The 23,362-nt window shown below is 45.7% G+C and overlaps 1 protein-coding gene across 6 annotated transcripts in view; it reads right to left on the bottom strand.

Annotated features, from left to right (window-relative positions):
• The window catches only part of KLF7 (KLF transcription factor 7), a 112,389-nt gene that overhangs the window by 61,276 nt on the left and 27,751 nt on the right, over window positions 1–23,362 (bottom strand). For 4 of the 6 annotated variants that reach the window (XR_008823496.1, XR_008823494.1, XR_008823495.1 and 1 more), the window contains exons 2-3: window positions 19,811–20,423; window positions 1,329–1,452 (exon numbers count right to left, since the gene is read on the bottom strand). Coding sequence is in view for 3 of the 6 variants with exons in the window: in XM_056348983.1 (XP_056204958.1) it covers window positions 1,329–1,452; window positions 19,811–20,423 (737 nt within the window). In the remaining 3 variants the exon portion in view is untranslated. Of the gene's footprint in view, window positions 1–1,328; window positions 1,453–19,810; window positions 20,424–20,539; window positions 21,544–23,362 lie in introns of those variants that run through there. The other 2 variants (XM_056348984.1, XM_056348985.1) reach the window with 2 other exon arrangements.

Below are 23,362 nucleotides of genomic sequence, written 5' to 3'. Positions count from 1 at the left end.
GATCCTGTCAGTGCTGTCAAGAGTCATTATAGGGGTAATTGCTTTTGCTCCACCCTAATTTGTTATCAATTGGGATTGGAGATGAGGAGGGGGAGGTTCTTTTGGTTTTGTTTCTAAATTCAAAGAACCCAGCTTTCAAAACCACTCAGCACCAAGCAAGGATGACCAGATTTTTCAGACGAGCTCATTGTTCATTCAAGCAGCTAAAGCGTGAGGACTGCAAAAAGGAATTGGTAGTGAGCAGCAGCAACCACGTCTCACGCTGGGAGCGGCTGGATGCTCAGCACCACCAGGCAAAACTGGCCCCTCATTTCTGAGTGCCCAGAGGACCGCTGCATGACAGGCTCTTCAGGAACCCTGACTCTGGGCACCTATCAGGCTTTCAAATCTGGGCCCACAGAGAATGAAGGTTCAGAGTATTTCCCATGTCAAACAGATGTCAAGGGTCAGTTTTAAAACTGTAGGAAAAGATTCACTAATTAGCAGGAATGTGCAGAGATCACTGATCCTACACAAAACAACCCCATGAACTTGAATTGTAAATGTGTCTATATCACTCTTGTGCTTTTGAAAATCATGCCCTTTTCTGTCTTTTTTTGATTCTCCTGTTACATCTGGGGAACCACAGAGCCCTGGACTCAGTGGTAAGAGAAGACAATGATCAGATCATATATAGAAATTAAGTGCTTTTTTCCTAGAGGTTTCGTATAGGTTTGGGGCACCTGTGGCACAACAGCCACACACACTCCCCATCCCCGCTATTTGTACACCCATGTATTTGTGAGGCCCACTCTGCCAAAATTCAGGCAGCCAGCAGTAGTGCTTGGGGTAGTCCATGAAGCAGAGCAAACAGCGGGAGCTCTGCCTTTTTGCGGGCAGCAGGCTCATAGGACCAGCAGACGGAAAGCTGTGGAGATGCTTTGTTGAGAGGTCCATCACTGAAGTGGTCTAGGACCCTCTGGATGTCTTCTCTGCTTTAACAACATTAACAGAGCTGCCCTATGGACTGAATCTTGTGCCCACAACAGACACTGGCAGGCTTCAGTGAGACTTAACGCCTGGTCCCACATCTTTGTGCTGTGGGCTGGAAACACCTTAGGCTGCTTAGGAAGTATTCCCCCTCTGCCAGCCTGCCTGGCCACCGAGGCAGAGAGGACATGGGCAGAGTGAAGGGCCCCTCCTTGGCTCGGGGATTGAGGCAGTGGGTCAGGAGGCCAGAAGGGCCCCCTGTGCTAGAAGCCAGGTCTCTTGTCTCAAGGAGCTGGTGGCTCCATGCCGCTCACAAAGTCCACATGTTGCTTGAACACCGTGTTCGAAGGCTGCATTACCTGTCACAATGGTTGCATTTAAAGGGCTTTGCACCCGTGTGCTTTCTGTAATGCCTTGTGAGCTCGTCGCTCCGTGCAAAACGCCACTCGCACCCTTCCCACGAGCACTTGTAAGGCTTCTCACCTGCAGAGGGGAGGAGAGAACAGTCAGCGTGGCAGCAGGATTATGGAGCACTCAACTTGCAAGCCCTGTGTCCTCCCACCTTGTCTCTGTCCCACTCGGGCAGGTTAGCCCATCAAACAATTCATGGCCAGTGTGGGATGGAAAACAAACTTAGGGCTTGTGATGCATTGTACTGCGGATGCATCCAGCCCAAATTTTACTGCTGCTAAAATTCTTGCACAACCTTATTTCCCATTTCTAACAAAACCAGTCAATTACTCTTCAAAGAAGCCCTCAGAATGTTCCCAAATGCCTGTGCTGCTGTGTGGCTGGAGCCTGATTTTCAGTCAGCTTTACAGTTCACTCTACCCTTGCCAGATGAATTACTGTGGTACCTGTGAGTGGCTGTACTAACACCTGAACACACTGCAGGCGTGCACCACTCCAGAGTGGCCACCGCCACTGCGTCACATGCTTTACCTCAGGTGCCATTTACCCCTTGTATGGCCAGACTCATATCCATTCACCTCAAGCTTTCATGCCCGCTACTCCCTAGGACTGCACCTTCTTTAGTTGCTTTGGGCAACAGAAACTGTTCCTTGGTTCAAAGGAATCATGCGTCAGGACAGCGAGTGCAAGAAGAGAAATGTTTTCTTCTTTAAATCAGGTGTTCCTTCAGGCTTTTTGCACTGCACCTTTATCAGTTGTTCTTCTGCCCCAAAATATTAACTGTACCACTGAAGGCAGTGAAACAGTATAGTGATAAAACAGGAGAGATTCTGGTCTGCTCTGTTCATATCTGCCTGTCTTCTAACGCAAACCAGTCTCTGCAAAGCAAAGTTTGCTATGGTGTAACATCTGTGGAGTCATTAACACCTTCTGATGAAGAATTCCAAGGTCTCATGCCTCCCCTTCTCTTATTCGGTGCACATGCATTTGTGTGCATGCAAATTTATAATCTCCCCCCAGAACAAATGCTCCAGTGCATCTATTCCTATATAAACTCCACGTCACTATTCCCCATGCAGTCAGCACCGTATAGATGCATTGGGAGAGGAAGGAGTTGAAATAAAATGCAGTCAAGAAATCAGTTTCACTACCAAGCTTCTAAGCTGGGAGTTACAAACAGAGAAGGGATTATTACTTATTTATTTGTTCTTACAATTGCTAAGAACGTGATCTTAAAAAACCCACCACTGACCAAAGTGAAGTTGCAGTCTGTATGACCTCTCTATGGAGTCACGTGAAACAATCACTTGGCCACAGCAGACCAATTTCTCAGTGCAGAAATGCAGATTTCTATATTTAGCATGCCTATTCAGCAAGTAAAGGAGTGAGATCTGATTATGGGAGACCTATGTATTTCAAGGTGACAAACTGGAGAGGCCAAAAGAGCAAGAAAAGTGAAAAGGGCAAGAGAACTGCAGCAAAATACATGGAAAAAAAGCTGTTCTCTGGTGAGTTTCTGTGGACTTATTGCATAGGCAGCTCTGCTGCACAGTGGTCATCCGCCCCAGGGAGAACAACAGAGTGGGCTGAGACGTTAACTGGAATTGAGCTATTTTGCTGGCCTCTGAGAAGTTTCTTTGGCTCAGTAGCTCAATTAAAGGATTCATTGGGGTGAAGCAATGAAGGGGGGGGAGCAGCCGGCAAGACTTCACCAAAATATCCATTTGTCCCTCAGTCCCTGAGTGCAGAAAGGCCAGCCTGGATGTCTCTGTTGTGTGCCACAGTCCACCATGGGAAAATGCCCAACAGGACAATGGACTGAGCCAGCAATAACACTACCCCACTTAGATTGTGCCTGCCTGGTCATCTCTGCTGACTTGCCTTTTGTTCTTTGAATAGGATTTCTTCGCGGGGGGGAGGGGGAGGGGGGGGGAGCAAGAAACTTCTTGTTAGCGAGCAAAGTGCTGGCGTCTTGTTTCTGGCTGGTTACTCAACTGTAATTCAAACACTGTCACCAGTGCTGGCCCAGATAACTGCAGTGCTCTCTCCCCCACCCAGTACTTGACATCCTACCTGGCACACTGCAACTGCTCTTCCCTTCCCAGGGAAAAGGGATTTCCCCAGCTCTGGTCATGTCTGTGATGGTGCACTGGCTTTGTCTGAACAGTTCATGCATTATTTTTAAAAGCTGTCAGTAAACAAGCCTCGATGGTAATTCAGTTTCCTCAGTTCTCTGACGCTCTCTAGTGCCTACCTTAGAGCGGAGACAGCAAGGCAGACAAAATGCCTCGCAGCACAAGTTTGCTACACACTGCAAACACAGATGACTGCTCAGCCAGATCTGGCAGGTACAGCCACTCTGAAGGATACTGTCACCTACAGAGCAGAAGGGTGAAGGAAAAACATCCGGGGCTTTCTGTGAAACTATTAGGACTGAAGCTGAGTTTGGCTTGTTAACATTTATCAAGAGCTTTGAAAATGTACAGTGCTATATATAAGTTATGAAAGACAGAAATGCCAAGCACAGGGATGCCACATATCTCAGTTACTTGCTGCAGGGGCTCCTCTCTCAAGTGTTCCTGGTCTGGCCTTGCACAGCCCTGAGCTGAGTTTTGTTTTCACATGCTTCTCCTCTGTGACCCAAGCCCCATTCCACAAAATGTCAGACAGTACCTCTTTGTGCTCCAGACAGCATGCTGGCATACAGTGCTCTGCATAGCACAAGATAAATGCAAAGGAGCACAGTGACCTTTAAAGCCATGTCAGCTGGCTCCTTGACCCAGAGACCTCAAAGAGGTTAGATATCCTGCCCTCCTGCAGCAACTCAAAACCACGAGAGGGCAGGAAGAGAGAGAGACCTTTGCATCTCTGCACATGCAGTCTAAGAACAATCTGCTTCTTTAATGGCTGCTTTCACCTTACCAGAAGATGAAATGCAAGTGTATCTTGCCAAGGTGCACATATGTAGGAAGGATGGGAATGGAGAAGCGGGGGAGGGTCCTCCTACCTCACTACTGGCAATGGGAGGGAGAAGGAATGGGAAGGACCCTTTCCATGTGCCAGGCTGCTCTTATGTTGTTGCAGAGGATTAGCAAGAATAAAAGGATCGATGGTGAAATCCTCCTCTACTGAAAGCAATGGCAATACTCCCACTCACTTTTACAGGGCCAGGATCTCCCCCTTTTTAACAAATTAATTATAAGCTTCAAAATCCAATTAAAAATAGGAACATCACGGAACTGTGCCACACTGACTTTTCAGGCTCTGATTCCTCAAAATTAATAACTGCGCTTAAAACTCATGCCTGTGAGCCACTCCCAAGAAGGAGCTTCTATTCCTTAAGTCACCTTTACTCAACACAAGGATCTGTGCGGTGCTTAAACAAATCCACAAATCCACATTTATACAAATGCACTGAACAGAGCAGCCAATGCACATCTGAAAAGAAGCCGATACCCAGATATGCAGCTGTTAAATACTCAGCTGTTTCAGTTCAGAACATGCTCCACACTGTGGGGCTGGTTCAGCTTTCACACATCCACAAACACACCTGGGAAGGGCAGGCAGCCAGTAATGCAGACATACATTCAAGCAGTGAATTATGCAATTCTCTGAGATAAGCACTAGCATTAAAACAATGCACCATTTCCTTATGACAAATCTTCTACAACCAACCCAGAGCAGTGGATTTCAGCTTTTTCTAATTTTTTCCCTGGGAGGTAGAGACTGCTACTTAGTGATTTCAAGCTTACTGACCACTTTGCAGTTTCCTGGAGCAACATGTGCATCAGACAGCTGTGCAGCACAGTAAAGGCGAGCTGTAGAGTGAAACAGTGGGTATGCAGGACCCAACATCCACACTGCGTACGTTTGCAGGGTGTTATTTCTGGCTAGCACTGCCTGGTCCTATGGCCTGAACCCATCCGTAAGTGAACTGTGCCAGCTGTGCACTTGCAGAGCACCTCCTGGGACAGGCCATCCCAAACCCAGTTTGCACTCTGGCCAGGCTGAACCAAAGCACAGTGAATGGGGCAGCCGGAATGCTCACCTCAGAAGGGGATGCTTGATCACCTGAAAACACTCACACAGACACATCCTTAGCTGCCTGCTGAGGATCCCAAGAAGCAGCCTGCGCATGTCGGCAAGCCCACAGTGCACTGTGCTGAAACTTACTGATCTAGAAGGACCTTATCATCAGACAGGTTAGTGGTACAAAAACATTATCAGCCCTTTAGGTATGATTTAGGGTTTCAGTCCATCGTTACTGCGTACTTCCATGAAGCAGCCTCTTTTCATTGTGGCTCTGTCCTGCTGTCCATAGCTCATTTTAATCTTCTCATCTTCCTCGTGCGTATTTTCATACCCTGAGACTGGGATGCTTAGCGAATAGGCTCTCTGTTCTACTTCTGTTTATGGCACCTCACACAACCTAGCTCTGCTTCTAAAGTACCTCCAAAGCACACCTCAGTACAGTCTGGCCCTCCATCCTCTTTAATTCAGCCAGACTGGTCCAATCTGGTAACTGGAAGACAAAGACCTTTGCAGATTTATGGGAAATATGCAATAGTGAAGTTAGAATTTATGAGTCATAACAAAAAAACATCAGACTTTGGCAGCCCTTAAATCAGGTCACTATTCCTCTGGTGACCAAGTCAAATGCAAGACTCTAAATATTAGGCATCTAGTTACAAAAATAAACAAATTATTGCTATAGCTTTCTCTTGAAGGCCAAAAATTTATAATTTGAAAATATGGAAGAGCCGAGCACACAATCCCAGCAGTACTACTATGGTAAACACACAGCAGGTTCCGGGCAAAATGTGATTGATAGAGCTGAGCTGGTTCTGTGATGGAGACACCGCACTGGTCCTTGGGACTTCTCCCTCCATTTCCCAGCCTCGGGCAGCCTTGGCGAGTTTCATCTCATGCAACTTTAGATATCGAAAGCCATCATCTGAAAAAGCCACCTATGGCTCTTTTCAAGTTAATGGAGAGGCAAAGGCATGTGCTGTGTGACACATCAGACCCCAGCCAGAATAGAATCAGAGGTGAATTTCTCTCTTTTGATGGTACAGGAAGCGAAGCAGGCAGCTCAGCTGCAGGCAGCTGTTATCTTTGCTCTCCAGGCACAAAACAGAGAACATCAGGTTTTCTCTCCAACACATACTTGGATTGTAAACCCTATACAAGCCTTCACAATAAATACTCCCTCACAAAACACAGCAGCGGGGACGCTGTCTCTTCTCAAAATCCAGAGACCCCCTGTCCTTGCCATCTACATCCCACACACAGATACCCTCTAGGTCCAGGGGATATTTCTTTTGTACAAAGAGTAAGGCAGCGTTTGCTACAGGCATCTCACAGTGACCGCTTCGACAAGAGTGATTAGTAGAAAGACTAGCTTGCAGGACGCAGAGGCACATAACCAAGATCAGCTGAGGACACTGTCATGATCACAAAACTACAGCACACAATGGACGCTGGGCATATTATAGCTTTTATGTCTGCATTATTTATTGCCAACCCCAAAGATTAAAAGGTCACGAGTCCAGTGTCCCATAGAAATAATGAGATTTTAAAGGAGAAAACAACAATGTTTAGAGATTTGCCTTCTGCTTTGTAGCTAACCTAGGGCCATGATTTTAAACTTCTCTTTGCAACCCTGCAGGCTAGAAATACTCATTATGAAATACAGGGAAAGGAGTTTGCTCGCTATTCCCTGGATTTCAAGAGCAGGGACTGTAAGAAGGAAACACTCCAGATTTGGGGATGTGCAACGATAAGATCACAGAGCTGGCAATGCTGTGGGTTGAAATCCTGGCTCCATCAAAGTAATTGGGAAAATGCCCACTAAGGCTTCAATTTCACCCCGTATCTTTACAGAATTAAAAGTAAACAAAGATATTATGACTATCCAATCCACCTGTATCTTTTTCCTTACCCCTCTGCTGCACCCCATCTTAAATAACACACCACAAACATACATTGATTACAGTGCACTTAGTAAAATAATCAAGTAGTTTTAGCCCCTAGTCCTCCAATGAACTTCAGAGGAGAATCACTGTCAAAACCCTTGCTGATACCTCTCTGTGCTAAAACGTGGTGCAGTCATGCGACTTCTGTTGTCAGTATGACTGATTTAGCTAAAAATGCTTAAAGAAACTGAGGGGAAAACCCCCAATCCGGCCTGTATGCACATTTTGAAGGACATTTAAATAAGACATTTGTTGTACTACGTTTTAAGAGCTCCTTAATATCATGTTGCATAACTACAAGAAACTAGCATGCAAGAAGTGTCTTTAAGAAAACAACAGAAACACCCCCTTAAAAATCACCATGTGTTCTAATTCGCTGTGAATTGGTCACGTATAGTTTCAGGATCCCTCAAAAAAATGTTTTATGAAAGAAACATAAATAATTTCCTTCCTTTTTAAAATATGTGATTTAAAAACTATTCAAAATGAAACTAGTTTTAAAAGCCTCAATGTCTAAAAATATGCATTGAAAGACAGCTTTAGCTGTGCTTGCTCCAAAATTGGTGTTTCTGGAGAACCAGACAAACAGCAAATTACAACTGAAAAAGGAATGAAATGCAAGTTTTCTTGCCTGGATTTCTCCTATGAGGAAGCTCTGGGGGCCTGAGCTGTGCAAAGAAATGTGTGAAGACTCAAATAGTGCCACCGGCTTTTTGAGAGAGTGTTTTAATAACTTTCCTCACCACCTTTTCTGAGAAATCCTTTTGGGACTTGCTGTTCCCAGTCTGGTAACTGGCACCATGACGTCGCAGGGAGCAGTGGTGTCACTGTGGGATGACCCAAGGCATCCTTCAGATGCTGGTGCCCATGAGGATGTTGTCGGTGCTGCCAGAAGTTGTACAAAAATGCTAGGAGCCGGTGAGGTTTTTGGTGAGAAGCAGGCTCCCAGATCACCTTGCAGAGGAATGCCAGGCAGGCATTCGTATTTGCTTTGCAGTTTATTACGGAAGTCCGCCACAGCACAATGGGACACCTAATGTGGAACATCACATTAACAATATTTTATATTTATGTAGCACTCTCCATCTCCAAGGGTCCCTGAGAGCTTTACAAGCTATATACACAGCATACCAATGAAGCCGAGCCATAATTCTTTCAATTAGCTGAACATCAGCACGCAGCACATGGCACAACAGAAAATGATACTGGTCACTCCTCTCTTCCTATGGAAAGAGCGATGTGATATTTAATAGAAGCATGTTGTAGAAGAACATCGGGTTTTAAGGACTCCTGAAAAAATGACATCTAACCGGACAGGCCTCCTTAACACCCGTGCCTGTCCTCCCTCATTACATACACACGCTTCGTCAAATATGAGGCACAGAAGAGGAGCAGCCCAAGATCTGCTGCTTGTTAAATATCCTCACTTTCACACTAGATTCAGCAAGTTACCATCACATGGCTCGGGCAGCTGCTCTACTGGTGAGGTTACAGAAAAGCTAGGGAGCAGCTACAGCTCAGCGCACAACACCATCACCCTCTTTTTAAGATTAATAAGTTAGTTTTTTCAGCAAAAAGAAAGAACAGGATATTTAATACACACATCCTCTGGAGATCAATGCTAACATCTAAGCGTATGTGCACGCAACCCATCAACCAGTAAAACTAATTACAAAAATCAATTTCAGATAGTTTTCTGAGCCTATCATTCCTCAATATACTCCTAATTGATTTTTGTTGGCGAATAGAAAGCCTAATTATTATTTTTATTATTACAAAGGAATGCAAGGGAGGGCAGTGGTCAGTGCTTAAGTGGCTCACCAACGCTTTCTACCCAAAAAGAGAAAAAAGAAAAAAAGGTATTTTATTCACAGTTTTGCCACCTGCTGGAAAGATGGAAAAGCCTTTGAAAGGGTGACAAAGCACAAGAGAAAAGCTGGCAGGAGACAGTACAGGGCAGAAGAGGAATGTGACAGGATTGTGAAATACACAATGTGGGAAGGTTGTACCTATTTTTAGACGGGCAGGGATGATCAAGTGTAAAAGCAGTACATTTCCATGAACAATGTACAAATACAGCTCCTTTCATCCGAAAAGGTCAGCAGTGGCCTTATACAGAGATGGCTCTGATCATGTCTATATTAGAGATGGGGGAAAAGAGGTTAAGAACCAGACCCAGTGTCCAATCAGTCTTTCTACACAACCTCAAAGCCCCAGATTAGTCCCTAAGGGCCTTGCCAAAGCTTGTCTACCAAGCCAGCAGCAGTCTTCAGCATGTAGCCGTTCAGGACACAAAAAGAAATTAATTTTTGCAGCATTATCTTACATCTTACACACACACACCCCCCTAACACACATCCACAAAGCCCACTTGCCTAGCTGAAAAGCAGAGAAAAGCGAAGCATGTAGCAACATGCAAAGAAATGGAAATTTTCCATTTCCTACTCTACTTAAGAGGACACATTTAACAAATACCCACTGCCATACATATTGAGCGCTGAAGTGGGGAGGAACGCCATGCTTTATCCCCCTAGGTCTGTGCAAGACTACTGTCGAGAATGATAAAGCCTTAGAAACGCTGCTCCCTTTTCCAACCCCTTCTCTGCAACTCCTCTCAGAAGGAAGCTCCTGGATGGCAAGGAGCAGGGCCAGGGGACAGACACCAGCACCAGCCTGGGCACCTAATCTGTGCTTCTGCGCCATTAATTACTAGCGTACCCTCTCCCAGCCCCAGGCCTTGGGGACAGCAGCAGAGCAGCAGGCCCAGGCGGGCACCCAGCAGCAACACCGGCAGCAGAACTACCCAATTAAGCCTTCAGAATAAGGGGGGTGGGGGTGGGGCAGGGTGGTAAAATAAAAAGAAAAAGCCCCAAAAAATAAGGATGGAGTTGCTTGGCAACAGGGGGGCAGAAGCAGCTGTGCAGCAGGGCGGGTTGGTACCCAGGCGGGCTGGCCCATTAGCACCCTGCATCTCATGCATTTAGTGCCAGGGTCTCCTAGTAACAGCCTGTGCATGCCGGGCTGTTGCACGCTTCCCCTCCTCTCCTCCTGCTTCTCCCCATCATGCAAGGCATTGCTGTTTGCCCTAATTACACATTCTCCACTGCTTCAAGCTGCCATTACTTCAGTCCCCAGAGGAGCAGCAAGAACTTTAAAAAAAATCTCCTCTAATAAGGGCTTTTAGTTTCAGATTCAGTGGAGCTCTGTGAGCTCAAAGATGCAAGGCAAGGTAGCAGCAAACGAAGGAACAGAAGAAAAAGGAAAAAAATTCAGCAGTTCACTGGGTCAGATTTTTCTAGGACCCCGAGATATATTTTTTGCCTTTGTTTTTATAAGATATCCCACAGGGTGAACAATGAAGACAGCCCTTTATGGGACGTGGCGCATATTTACATAATCCGGAGCAGCGTATCAAAGACATGCTCTTTGGACACCTGCACTTTAAGCCAAGAGTTTTTGAGAAATTCCAGGCAAAATATAAAGGCAAATACTCCAGGCAAAATATAAGACACATGTATCACAGACGAGAACCAACAACAAAAAAATAATTAAGAAGAACAGACATCCCCTTTTCCAAATGCTAACATTTAAAATGGTTTTGCTTTATGTTTTTGTTAATGAATGTGGGGGTTTGCTTATTCAAAGTATTACAGTGCGGATGTTTTTCACCATTTACATATCACTTTATTTTCTTCCTTTTGCCACTGAAAAATCAGAGAAAGATTACAAAAAAAAAACAATGATGCAGACTGGCAGAGACAGCACAAGGACAAAACACAAAGGGAAGATAACACACATTCCTCTCTGTTTTCCAGTTTTGTCAACAACAAAAAGAAGGACGGAAGACCCAGGATGCTTTCATTCATTCAGATATTGGATTGGATTTGGGAGTGGAGGCGGACGGGAAATCGTGTGCTGGGGCTTAAAATACAGTGGCAAGCTCTCCCAGTGAAGGCTGCCCTGGTGTCAGGGCAGGGCTACGTACACGGTGGTGGGCATGTGATGTTTCTGAGGGAGATCCCATCCTTCCCGTTGCTTTCTCCCCGTCCTGGGGCTGGAGGCGGCAGGCTGTGCTCAGCAGAGCAGGAGCTCCTTGCTTCACGCTGAGCAGGGCTCTGTAAAAAGCTCTTGGCAACACTGCTGGGCAAACCTTGGTGAACCAAGCAGCCTGGTCTCTAGAGCACAAGGCAGCGAGTAAAGACAATTAATTTTACTGGCTAGGAAGTTTCCTCATCGGGATTTTGAAAAAGGCACATACGATTATCCATCCTTAGCTCTAAGGGAGGTATAAGCACCCGGCTGGAAACCACCCAGGTCATTCATGCTGCCAGATGAGTGTAACTACAAAAGGACACAAATGTATTATGACATTACGTTGCTGGGTGACCCTGCATCTTCAGGGAGAAATTTTAAAAAATAAAGAGGTTTTTTGGATGAAACACATTTCCCAACACATATTCAAAGCCAAAGCAAGCCCAGGAAAAGAATCACTTTCAGGGTTCTGTGGGGTTTGCACAGAATTAATAATAAAATTCTGTCACCTGTGCCACACATATGAAAGTCAGTTTACAACAGACTATAGCTTAGTCCGTTCAAGTTAATTTTTATCGAGAAATTCAGAGATAGAAGTCTCCTACTAAAAAACTATTTTCCATTACACAGGCCAAGTTTTTAGGTAAACTTGTAACACTGAAGGCAGCACTTTTCTCCCGGCCCCTCCCAAACACGCATGCCACATTCTCCTAAAACACAAGTATTTTTCCTCCAACTTCTAAAATAACAAACAGTAATCACGCTGGAAAAAGATCAAACGTGGAAAAATTCACTCTGAAGAAGGAAAAGCTTTGCAAAGTTACAGGTGACCAACAAGAAGACGCCCAAATGGAAGTTTATGCAAAATTAACCGTAATACATTTCCATGCAGTTACATATTGAACACAAGTACGTGCAGATGTGCATGCCTGTATTTTTGTAACATCCATTTCCAAGAACTAATACAAGCTTCTAGTGCACTAATGATCGCTTATGGTCATCATAAAAAACTAGAATGACATTGCGAAATTGTCTAAGTAATCTGTTAAGTTCTCTCTGTCAGTGGTAAGAGTCCAGACGTAACGGGAGGAAGGCATAAATCCCTGCTAAGCCTCTGAATGTGCACTGCCATACAGTGAGGACACCTTTCTTTCAGAACTCAGCTGGGGATCAGCTTTTATCTCGAAACACATGCTTGTCATCATTACCTTAGGTAACACGCCTGCAAATGTTTTTTCAGTGTTCAGCTTTTGCAGCCCCAGTTTTCAGTCTTGGGTCTTGAAGGCCAGACATCTTTAGGAGCAAATCTGCCTACCACAGCATTTGGGTGCCTATCTGCAAATGGAGACTGTGGGATTGCAAACTGGCCTGCAATGTTTTAAAGGTTTTAATTCTTTTAAACCTTCTGATCATGTATAAAGCTGACCAATGGAAAGATTTTGGTTCTGCAGTGACACTAAGGTTTTGGTCACTCTCAGAGACCTGTTGATAAAGCAAGTCCCACGCAGTATTTTATCCTCCCCTTTCTGAAATGGCTGCAGTGGTCTTTGAAACTGCCCTCACTTGACATCCCTGTCTTTCATTCATTTCACTCTACTGCAGCACATCACCATTCAACACTTGACATGTGGTAACCAACTGGCTTTTGAGAGCAGTGTTAGAAGTTTTCTGAAGACACAAATACACTTTCTCAAAAGTGACAATTTCGTTCATTAAATCTACCCTGCACTCTCTGCATCATAAGCTTGCCCTTTAGCTATCTTTAAGTAATTTTTTTCAGCCATTATTCCTAGTGCTAATGCAGGCCTGGCTGTCCTCCTGCCCACAGGTGGTCTGTACGATACAGCGGGCACCATGACATAGGCGGTTTTATTCGGGACCCTGCTGCCCTTGACAGAAGCATGGATGCCTCTGCTGTATTTAGGTCTGCTTCCACGAAGCCTTGCAGTTCATCTGCTCCTGCTTGCAAGTTGCTGCTGGTAGTATGTAGGTGTGTGGGACCATGTCTGCATGGGGTGTGAAAGGTAGGCTCTGGATTAGGAGCGGCCCATCCAGGCTGCTGCCTGCTCACCCAGGTGTGACCCAGACTCAGATGCCCACACTGCTTAGGAAGAGCCTGACCCAGCACCTGCTTTTGAGAGGAGAGGTAGCACACTTGGCTTTTCCTTCACAGAGCACTTCAGCTCTCCCAGTCCGCTCAGACCCACCCCATCCAGCAAGCCCACCTTAGCCTAAAACAGCGTATCTGAGCACACACCTCTGTCAGGCCTGGTGTGACCTCAAATATTTCAGAAGTGCCAGTGCTTTCAAAAAATGGACAAGAAAATCACAGCTTCTCGCCATCAACCTGCCAGTTGGATCCAGCATGGGACAGCAGCAACACAAAGGGAAATTGGCAGAAGACAAGTTGAAGGGTTTTAATTTGAGTCTTTCTCTGTGACCCCCATCATTTTCCCCCTTGCCAGGTAACTTATGGGGGCTCAGGGGTGGACGGGTATAAAGAAAACACCAGATGACAAACCAGAGGTGGCTCCTCCGTGCCTTACTGAGGCAGCCTGCCACAACACTTAGAGGTGCCTGCACTCTCCCTCCTGCAGCTGCTGAACAGACAGCAAACATCACTTTGTAGGTTTCGCTTGTGCCAAAACTCATCTCACATGGCAAACAAACAAACAAACAAACAAACAATACCTATTTACATTTTCAAACCCAAACAGTAAGACTGTCCTGTGCTATTGATTTGGCAAATGGTGGAGCAGAAACATGGGACTGAGAATTCAGGTATTGGCAACTAAGCAATGGATGAACACCACATTTAAAACTGGTGTTTTAAATGGCAGAGGCTGCTTTTGGCAGGGCCTGTCCTCCTGCCACCTGGGAGGTTCACGAAGCTTATTTCCTCAGCCTAAGCTCTTGCTGTAATAATGAAGTGAGGCTCTGGCCCTCCACATTGAAATCACAACACTCCCCTCCAAACTTGCAAAATGGCTAAAAGGCTTCAAAACCAGACAATTTTAAAGAGCTCATGATCAGGCTGGGCTTATTTTAATCAGCTTTGATAAACTCTTGTTATGCTTTTACCCATAAAATTTCAAAAAATCCCAGCCCCACCCACAACAAAACGTATCTTTCCAATTTAGCAACGCAACTGTACCCCAAAACAAATCCAGCCCGGAATGAAGGTCTTCCTCACACCCCCCTCCTCCCTCAATTCCCTTGTTCTTGTTTCCAGTGGCAAATCCACCCATTGCTACAGCTGCTGCCGTGGGAGCTTCAGCATCCTCTATGTCCTTCTGTGTCTCCTTGCTGGGCTGCAGCCCTGCACACTGGGGACTTGCTATGAAGCCATGGGTCTCTGTACAAAAAATATTGGGTTTTGGCTGTCATTTCTCTTACGCTATCTATACTGTTCTCCCAAATTCTTTCCCCTAAGTCATTATACAAAATCTTGCATCCTGCAGAATTGGTACTGTGCTTGGCTATTTGATTTTTCTTTCTCTTCACTGACTTTCTGTTCACAGGTGCTATCACACTAATACAATAAAGCAACGTAGCTTCACATTCATGTGGTATCACTGACACAGATAGTCTTTATTTTTTCTACTATTCCTTTTTATTATTATTATTATTATTATTTATCTATCATCCAGCTTACTCTCCTCAGTTTGGTCTTTTCCAATCATTTCCAAATTCTGGACATTGCCTCTTCTATCTCCAACACTTTGGGAATGCTCCTCTCTGTTGTTTTAAATTCCATCTCAAAACCCTTCCTGTTCATTAATGCTCTTTCTAATCTCTTGTGTCTCTCATCTTTTTCTTGCAAATGTAGTGATTTGTTTTTCTGCAGGGTGGATTTGTTTGTTTTAGTTACTCTCACCCAGCACTTTGGATCAAAGAACTATGTAATTTAAAACAAGATGTCCTGACTGTGAAATAAATATGTGCTATCTTAAGATCACATGTAGATTCGTAACATCAATTTACATGGGTATTTCCCACTTGTTTAGACTTTAGAAACCCAAAGATGTGAGGTGCCGTCCTGCTGTTTCTCAGGCTTGAGCTTAGGTTGTATCAGATCCTGGTTTTAGATGGATGAAGAAAAGAACTCATAAAATGCAAACCCCAGCAGAACCCTCTATAGGTCATTTGTTATCACTATCTGAATCTTCAGGATTTCCTGGTCAGTTTATCTGTGATGCTTACCTCTGGCCAGAAAGCTGCCCATGCCAAGCATGCCCTCCCCTATACTGCAAGGAAGGCTGATGTGAATGGTTTTGTCAGGAGGTAGAAATCTCCTCCAGAGGTCTTTGATCTGGGAGACACAGCCATGCCCCATGACTAATCTTTCCACAGGTCACAGGCCAGCCGACCCTTAGACTTATCCAGACACTTGCCAGCGATATCCCGTTTTCTAATTTAGGAAGTACTGATGACTATACATGGATTTTGGCTCATTCAAATGCCTTCCCTCTTCATTCTCCATTACACTGGCAATTCACCTCCATGCATGTGTGAAGGCTGGAGGAAAATTTCTGTCTCGCAAAAGATACAAAATGTCATTGTTTGCACTGATGTCTGCTCCATGAATAACTGTGAGAGAATGTGCTAAGGTTGGATTACCGTGCCAGTCCTGGTGGCTCCTTCTTTAGATGTTTTTACCTCATCCTCACATTGGCAGCACGGTCTTTCCAAACCTACAGCTCACCTTTTCCTCCTGTTTACAGGCCCAGCTGCTATTTCTCCCCTGAGTGGCTTCTTTACTGCCCTCTGACAGTCAGTCCCACCACTGCTCTTGGCAACTTTACACACCCTTCGCTTTAGATGCTCCAGCTTACTTTGAGCTCAGTCAAATACTTTCATTTCCCTTTCCATCCAGACAATGTTTTTCCCTTTCCCTTCCTGATTAAATTCTCTCCCACACAGATGATTGTTTTTCCCTCTCCAAAGGTCATCCAGAAGGTGGTTTCATAACCAGTTCAACCACTGGTGGGCCTTAAAACGCTGTCCTCATTCTCTTGTGAATGAGATGCAGGAAAATAATGTGGGGGACGGGGATGCACCAAGGGCAAGGTGGGATTTGAGTGTCTCTGGGCTACCCAGCAAAGTAAAGTGCTAAGAGAAGATCATCTCCAGTCTAAAAAGCTGCTGTCAGTCTGTATTGCCTCCAGCCCAGCCTGGCTCATCATGCAGCAGCGAAGAACACCAGCCAGCATCTGTCTGGTCAGTCTTACATACGAACAAAAGGAATGCAACCTCCTTCCGCCGCCTTGCACCCGCCAGCTCCCCAGCCCATGGTTTTCTTGTTTTCATGCACTGCAGTAAATCCCTTTGATCCAGCAAGCGGACTTCGCACGTGCAAGCTGGGTGACCAGCCTGCATCTGCCTCCCTGCCTGTGAACGCCACCCTGAGAGCTCTGTGTCTGTCAGGGCACTCACACCTTTCTACACAGAGCCCACGCTGGCAGACTGCTCTTGCATGACATACTAACAAACTACCAGCCAAAGGAAAATATCTCACAATCATTTCAGACCCTCTGGCTCAGTCCCTGACTAAGCCAAGTGGCTACTATCCATTGGCACTGCTGGATGCATTTGCAACCCACAGCACACTCAGCTCAGGCGTGAAAAAAACAAAGCACCGATGGAGGAAAAGGGTCCTTGTCCCTAGCCCTGAAGGTGTGCATGGGAAAGGATGCAGCCCTGCCATTTATAATTCAGTCCCAAATTTCCATAGCTATTCCGCTCTGTCCCTCTCTTCTACCAGGGAAACCCCACTGCAGAGGTCAGCATGAACAGATTTAATGTCTGGATTGTACCAGCTCTGATTTAAGGAATCCAGTGGTCAGTGTTTTTTAATGGAACAGAGCACTTAAACAGGACGAAGAGCTCTGAATGACTCTGTGCTTTGGACTCAACTAAGCTAGTTAGGTAAGCCCATCACACCCCTCCCCACGATCCGCTCAGACTGCTCCCAAGATGTAAATATTCAAAGCTGTTTACACAATCTGCTTTCTACAGAGATAAATGGGAGCCAGGTGCCTACCTGCTCCAGGTTCTGCACCAAAGATGTATTTTAACAACAAGGCTACATCCAGTCCTCATCGCAAAATGCAGACATGCTTTCTACACAGCTGTGCACAGCTAGGACATGGTCAGGTGCAAGGTGGTTATATTGCTGCAGAGACAGGACAGCTCCTCATCCAGGTTTGTATTCGTTCTTATCCTTTGTCTTCCTAACAACCGAAGCTATCTGCTGAGGACTTGGTGGACGAAAACAGGAACACTCCCATACACTAGTAAATAGTTTAGGGGCTGGTGAAACCACTGACAGTTTAACTGGTAAGATCAGAGGGGTAGCTGAACCCGGTAGGTAATGTGCTGGGAGCGGGAGGTGCGGGCAATGCACCCAGGCAGCTGCAGCCTCACCATCTGATACAGGTCTTCCCCATCTGCCAGCAAAGGTGGACTTGTCTTTCTCACCCTGTTGAGCACTGCTGTGGATGGGCAGACACATACACATCAATGGCACTAGGTACAGTCTAAGGCTATTCAACAAAGTATCACAGGGCCAGGGAGAAATGTTTCTCATCACGTATTAACAGTAAAACATAAGGTTTCACACATTGATGTTACTGAGGGGAAAGGTTTTCACCTCAAGATTCCAAAATTCAACCAGACCTAAGGCTGGGTTCAAAAGCATGCAAAATGTTGCAATGTTTTGACTCCAAAGTGTAGCGGTGTTGAAAGAGTAGTGGGATTTGCAAGTTCTCTCAGGACTCCTGGTCCACATCCCCACCTACCGGGTGAAAAAGCCAGAAAAACTCCACAGGTTCACCCTTCCTAGGTGATTGCGTCACGCCCCTGGCTAACATCAGGAAAAGCTGTGTAAGACCCACCACTTCCAGCTCGAGGAGGAATGCAGGGGTCACATCCGAACAGGTAAGACCACCGCGTCAATGACTCTCATGCTCTGTATTTGTGCCTTCATGGGAGCCCTGTCACCTGCTGGAAGGCCTTGGCTGGGATGTCCCCCGGACAGCCCCGGAGGGGGCCAGCCTCACAGCAGCACTGCAAGAAGCCTCCTGACCATGTTGTTGCAGATTTTAAAATGACTGCACTACTTTAACTGGCTTTCAAATCACTGGATCACAAGTGAGGTCACTCCTGGTAAGGTGGCTATTCCCAGTAAAAGCACTAGAAAGCCCATATAAAAAGATCAAAACCAATGCCTTTTATGTCTTAATATGATTTATACTTCAGACTGTGTAACTTTTACAGGGCTGCCTAGTATTTGATGGATGCAGCGCTCTTAACAACCCACATATTTGTTTGATTTACTGCGCTGGTCCAACGTGTTATTTTCTACCTTGCAAGAACAACCTCGCTTCTAGGAATCTGCCTGCATGATAAGATCATGAATTAAATGTACAGTTATCGTAAGAGACCACACATTTTACAGTAAAATTGAGAAAACTGATTACAGCAATCCTTCTGGAAACAAGAATAATCACATGATAAGACAGTGCTAATGGGAATTTATCATCTCTCATCACATGTGAAGCTTAGAACAAAGCAGCAACGCACACAAACTGCACGGCTATTACTGCCAATGAATACCAACTGAAAAGCTATTGGGGACAATGAAGAAATGACAGGAGAGCGGGGATCCTGAACAGCCCAACCTAAGCCAATTCGGTATGCTTCAAGAAGCTTATACAGCAGAGCTTACATGCAACATGAGTAAATACTACCCAAAACAACAGCCTGACATCTTTCCATACTTCCTACTCCTTCTCTACCTGCACTATTCCTTTCAAACTCCGTGTCATTCTTTCATTTGTTCTCACTGCATTTTATCACCAGAGAAGTCCAAGATCGTAAGTATCTCAAGGGTACGTGCATCTCAGTACCTACACGTCTGGATGTACACACATGCTCCCTCATGCACACATTACTCCTAAACCACATATCTCAGATCTGAAATACATTTTTATCTTTCCCCTATACAAAAGGCAACAAAAACCTACCCACGCTATTTTCTATTTGAAGCAATTAACACTTGACTAAAATTAACATTTTAAAAGTTGTCTTGGGGAAATGAGTGCCGAAAACCCAAACTGGCATGCCCACAGTTTTAACATGCATGATACATCCACATCGCTTAGATATTCTAAAATTACTTTGCATCAAGCCCCACAAGACGTACGAAAACCCAACAGGTTAATGGTAGACAGTGAACTCTGTTCTGTTGAATAATGGGTACATTTGCTGGCCTACCATATTTTTCCACAGCCCTGTTTCATAGACAGAAGCTTGGACTTTCAGAAGAGATTATTTTTTTTTCTTTTCTAAATGAGAATAAAAGGAGATGGTTACAGTTAGGTGGCGGAGGACAAGATGAAAGAAGCATCCTACGTAAGTACCTGTATGAGTCCTCTGGTGAGCCTTTAAGTGGGAGCTCTTTGTATAAACCTTCCGGCACCCATTAAATTGACAGCGATGAACCCTCTTCTTGTTTTCTGGGGATGCGTCTGCCCCTGTACCTCCTTGTTCACTGTCACTTTGCCCGCTTTTTATCGTCCCCGCGGTTGCTGTTGCTACACCCACTTTCACGGAGCTGAGTGAAGTTTTCTTGGCCACCAGTTTCAACGTCACCGTGCCATCCACCGATGAGAGAGTCTGTGAGGTTTTTACAAGGTGGCGGCTGAGCTCCGGAGAGGAAGGGGGCGTTAATGAGGTTACTGCATTGAGTTGGGCCTGGTTGACAGCTGTGTAGCCTTCTGTGGAAGAGCTGGTAGACTGCAAGCTGAGGCATGTCTCAGACAGCAGCTTGTCCCGTGAGAGGATAATGTCCATGTTGGCACTTTTGTCACACGTACTTGTCTCCACTGGTAGAAGGATGGGATCCAGTCGTCGGATATTGTCCTCTGCATCTGAGCCTGAGGAGGCATGAAGGAAGCAGTCCAAATCCTCACCAAAGGTCTCAGAGATCTTCCGTGGTTCAGTCTGAAGGTATCGCTCCAACTCCAGGCATGTCTGCAGGAGGGGAAGGGAGAAGGGAGGGAGAGAAACTACTGTTAGAAAGAGATTACAGCATAGCTCCCACCTAGGGCAGGAGAACAACGTGGTCCAGAGCCATTCAGAGACATTACCCATGCATGCCAGCACCTTCTCATGAAATTGTCACATTTTGGGAGACATGAGGATTTGGCACTTGTTTGATGCTCCTCCAAGACACAGTATGGGAATATCCACAAACAGTAGGAGAAATTATGGTAGAAGTCAAGATACAACAGAAAGCATCTACTACATTTTCAAGAAAGTCTGTACATTGCCCCATGGATACCAGGGCCTTCCCAATTTTAAGTGTAACCTGGCCAGCAGTCACTTCCATATGAAACTATCCTAATGGCCCCACTGCCTGGCCACATACAAATAAAGTCACCTCTCCAAAGAACTGCTTCCTATTCCTTCGCAAACACTAAATTTCACTCCAAATTTAACTCAGTGTAGTTGGCTGGGGCCGTCTGTTCCTAAAACGGCACAATTCTGAAGCGTAGCATTTTAAGATAGGAGATAGAGAACTTCCAGTGACACCACAGCTTTTTTAAAGGGCCCGAGAGAAGGAAAGATGTGACAGAAAAAACGGACCTACTGCCAGTTTTAGAGGGTTTTTGGCACTCTGGTCAAATGTGGCTTCCAAACGAGACACGAGACTTGCACACAAACACACGCACATGCACCTTATTAAAAAGTAGGTGAAGTTCCAGTCAAAGAGGCTGCCACATAAAAACGTGTTCCTGCATCTCCACAGCAGTGATCATCGGCATGAGGATGGGGTGAACCTCCTACTTGAATGTACCTTATTATGAGGTGCCCTGAGTTAGCCCCAATAAAGCCTCCAGGCACCGACACGCTGCCCAGTGTTCTCCATAACCAACATTATAAACTTTTATTGTTTATAGAAAACCATTTGCTGTAGTTTCAGGAGCTTTTAATGGAGTTTATTAGTGCTATTTTTCATTTCTTGCTGCCTGAAAGGCTAGCTGGTTTAATATCACCACTGTGATTTTACAGGACTTGAAGAAAGAGACATTCTAATACTTTTTAGAAACCTCTAAAAAACACTCCTCAGAGAACCCTTCTAGAGATATTAAGAAAGGGATTTTAGACAAAAGCCTATGGGAGCTGGTGACCCAACTACATCTCAACCTGGAGAGTCCAGTACTTGATCAAGAAACAAAAGTTTTCTATGACTGCGGGAGAGACAGAGACTCCTGCCTTCTGGGTACAAAGATCCCATCTACAGGACTGTAAAGAGGCCCAACTCACAGCTCTCCAAGAGCTGCCAGGTAATGCAAGACAACACTTTCAATGCATCCAGGAAGCAGCACTGCTGGTTGCAGATACAACATGGTGGGATGAGTTCCAGAATTCACAACAGAATTTGCCAGACAGTCATCTGTTGTTTCTTTTTAAAATAACAGTTGATTATAGACCTGAGCTGTAGAGGTGGACTTGAACAAAAAGCAATAGAATGGCAATATATGCAAGTGAGATGTGCTATACTTTAGCATGTGCGTTATTTTCAGAGGGATGACACTGTCTATACGATGTGTCTGTACACAGGCCTGAAGGTGGGACACTTATTGGTTAGTACTTGCCTTAAGCAACCCTTGTTTTCTTTTTAAAGTGCATTTCTGGGGCCGTGAGGAATGGCTTTAGCTGGGGTGGATTCTAGACGAAACCTAACAAGTTTGGGGAGCAGCTTTCCAACATGCCCTACAGTCTTTCAGGAATAACCCCCACCACCAGGAGAGGCGGTGCTTTTGAATTCCCCACATCATGTAATTTGGGCTTTCTGGTCCACTTAGCATTCACCCAGTGGGGCAGAAAGAGGTTTAGGGGCCTAACAAATACAAGGCTTCCAAAGGAAAGAGGCAAGCATAATCACAAATTGGGGGTGGAAGGCAGGGGGGGGGCAGGGGGTGAGAGAGACAGGGACTCAAGGCCATTAAATCTGATGACAGTGACATGAAATTTCAATTGTTGTGGGATCAGAAAGCTGTGTGCCGGCTCCAGGCTGCCCGTGGAGGGGAGGAGAGTGGAGCAGGAGGTGCTGCTCCTTTAAGGCATCACTACCCCACAACAACAATAGTGGGCCTGACAGTTTTTTCCAGCTTCACCATTAATTTTCCATAAAGAGCAGTTTCTCGATGAGCCCTTTTCAGGCAAAGCCTGATGCTTCAGAAACCTGTAATTATTCCTGGCTCCCCCCTCCCGCAGCCATTGCACCTGTGCCATTTCAAGACACCAGCTGGTCATGTCTTGCCTTCTGCCTCTGAAATCCAAAACCAGTGGATCAAGCCCATCTCCCCATAGAGGGGGGAAAAAAACAACTCAAAGAAACAATATAATACAGTCCCTCCCTCCCACCCCCCCTCAGCCTCTCCACAAAGTCAATAGGGGAGAAGAGCCTAGCAACGCCAGCCAGAAAAGCCCTCCACCTAATCTGCATGGCAGACAAAGCCTGGCGAGGGGTTTCGGCTGCAGCCCTTCCTCTACCCCCCGCCAGGGCCCTACCTGCTGCTGCATTTGCCAGAGCAGGCAATTGCTGGCAGAAACAAAGCATCTTCCCCCATATGTACGTCCCGGCTCCTGCCAAGTACCTTACGCGACCTTCCCTTCTCCTGGCCCAAATCATCCAGGGAGCGGTGAGGCAGGGTTTTGAAACCAGCCTGCTTTCTTCACTCCTGCCCTGGCAAGACAATTTTTAGGTCAGCTAAGCCCTTCGTCTTGAGCTCTGACCTGGAGAAACCAGTCAGGTTGAGACCACTAAGGTCCCCACTCCAGGCCAGTGGACCATCAGGAGGGGCATGAGAGTTCTTCTGATCTCCATTTCCACAAAGTTATTTGCTAGCAAGTGCATCAAAACTACCGATGTTTTGTGCAAGCAGCAGGATATTGACCGCTAT

Source organism: Falco biarmicus, chromosome 8, assembly GCF_023638135.1.
Source record: "Falco biarmicus isolate bFalBia1 chromosome 8, bFalBia1.pri, whole genome shotgun sequence".
Lineage (NCBI taxonomy): Eukaryota > Metazoa > Chordata > Aves > Falconiformes > Falconidae > Falco > Falco biarmicus.
This window is presented reverse-complemented; position numbering and strand designations above follow the sequence as displayed.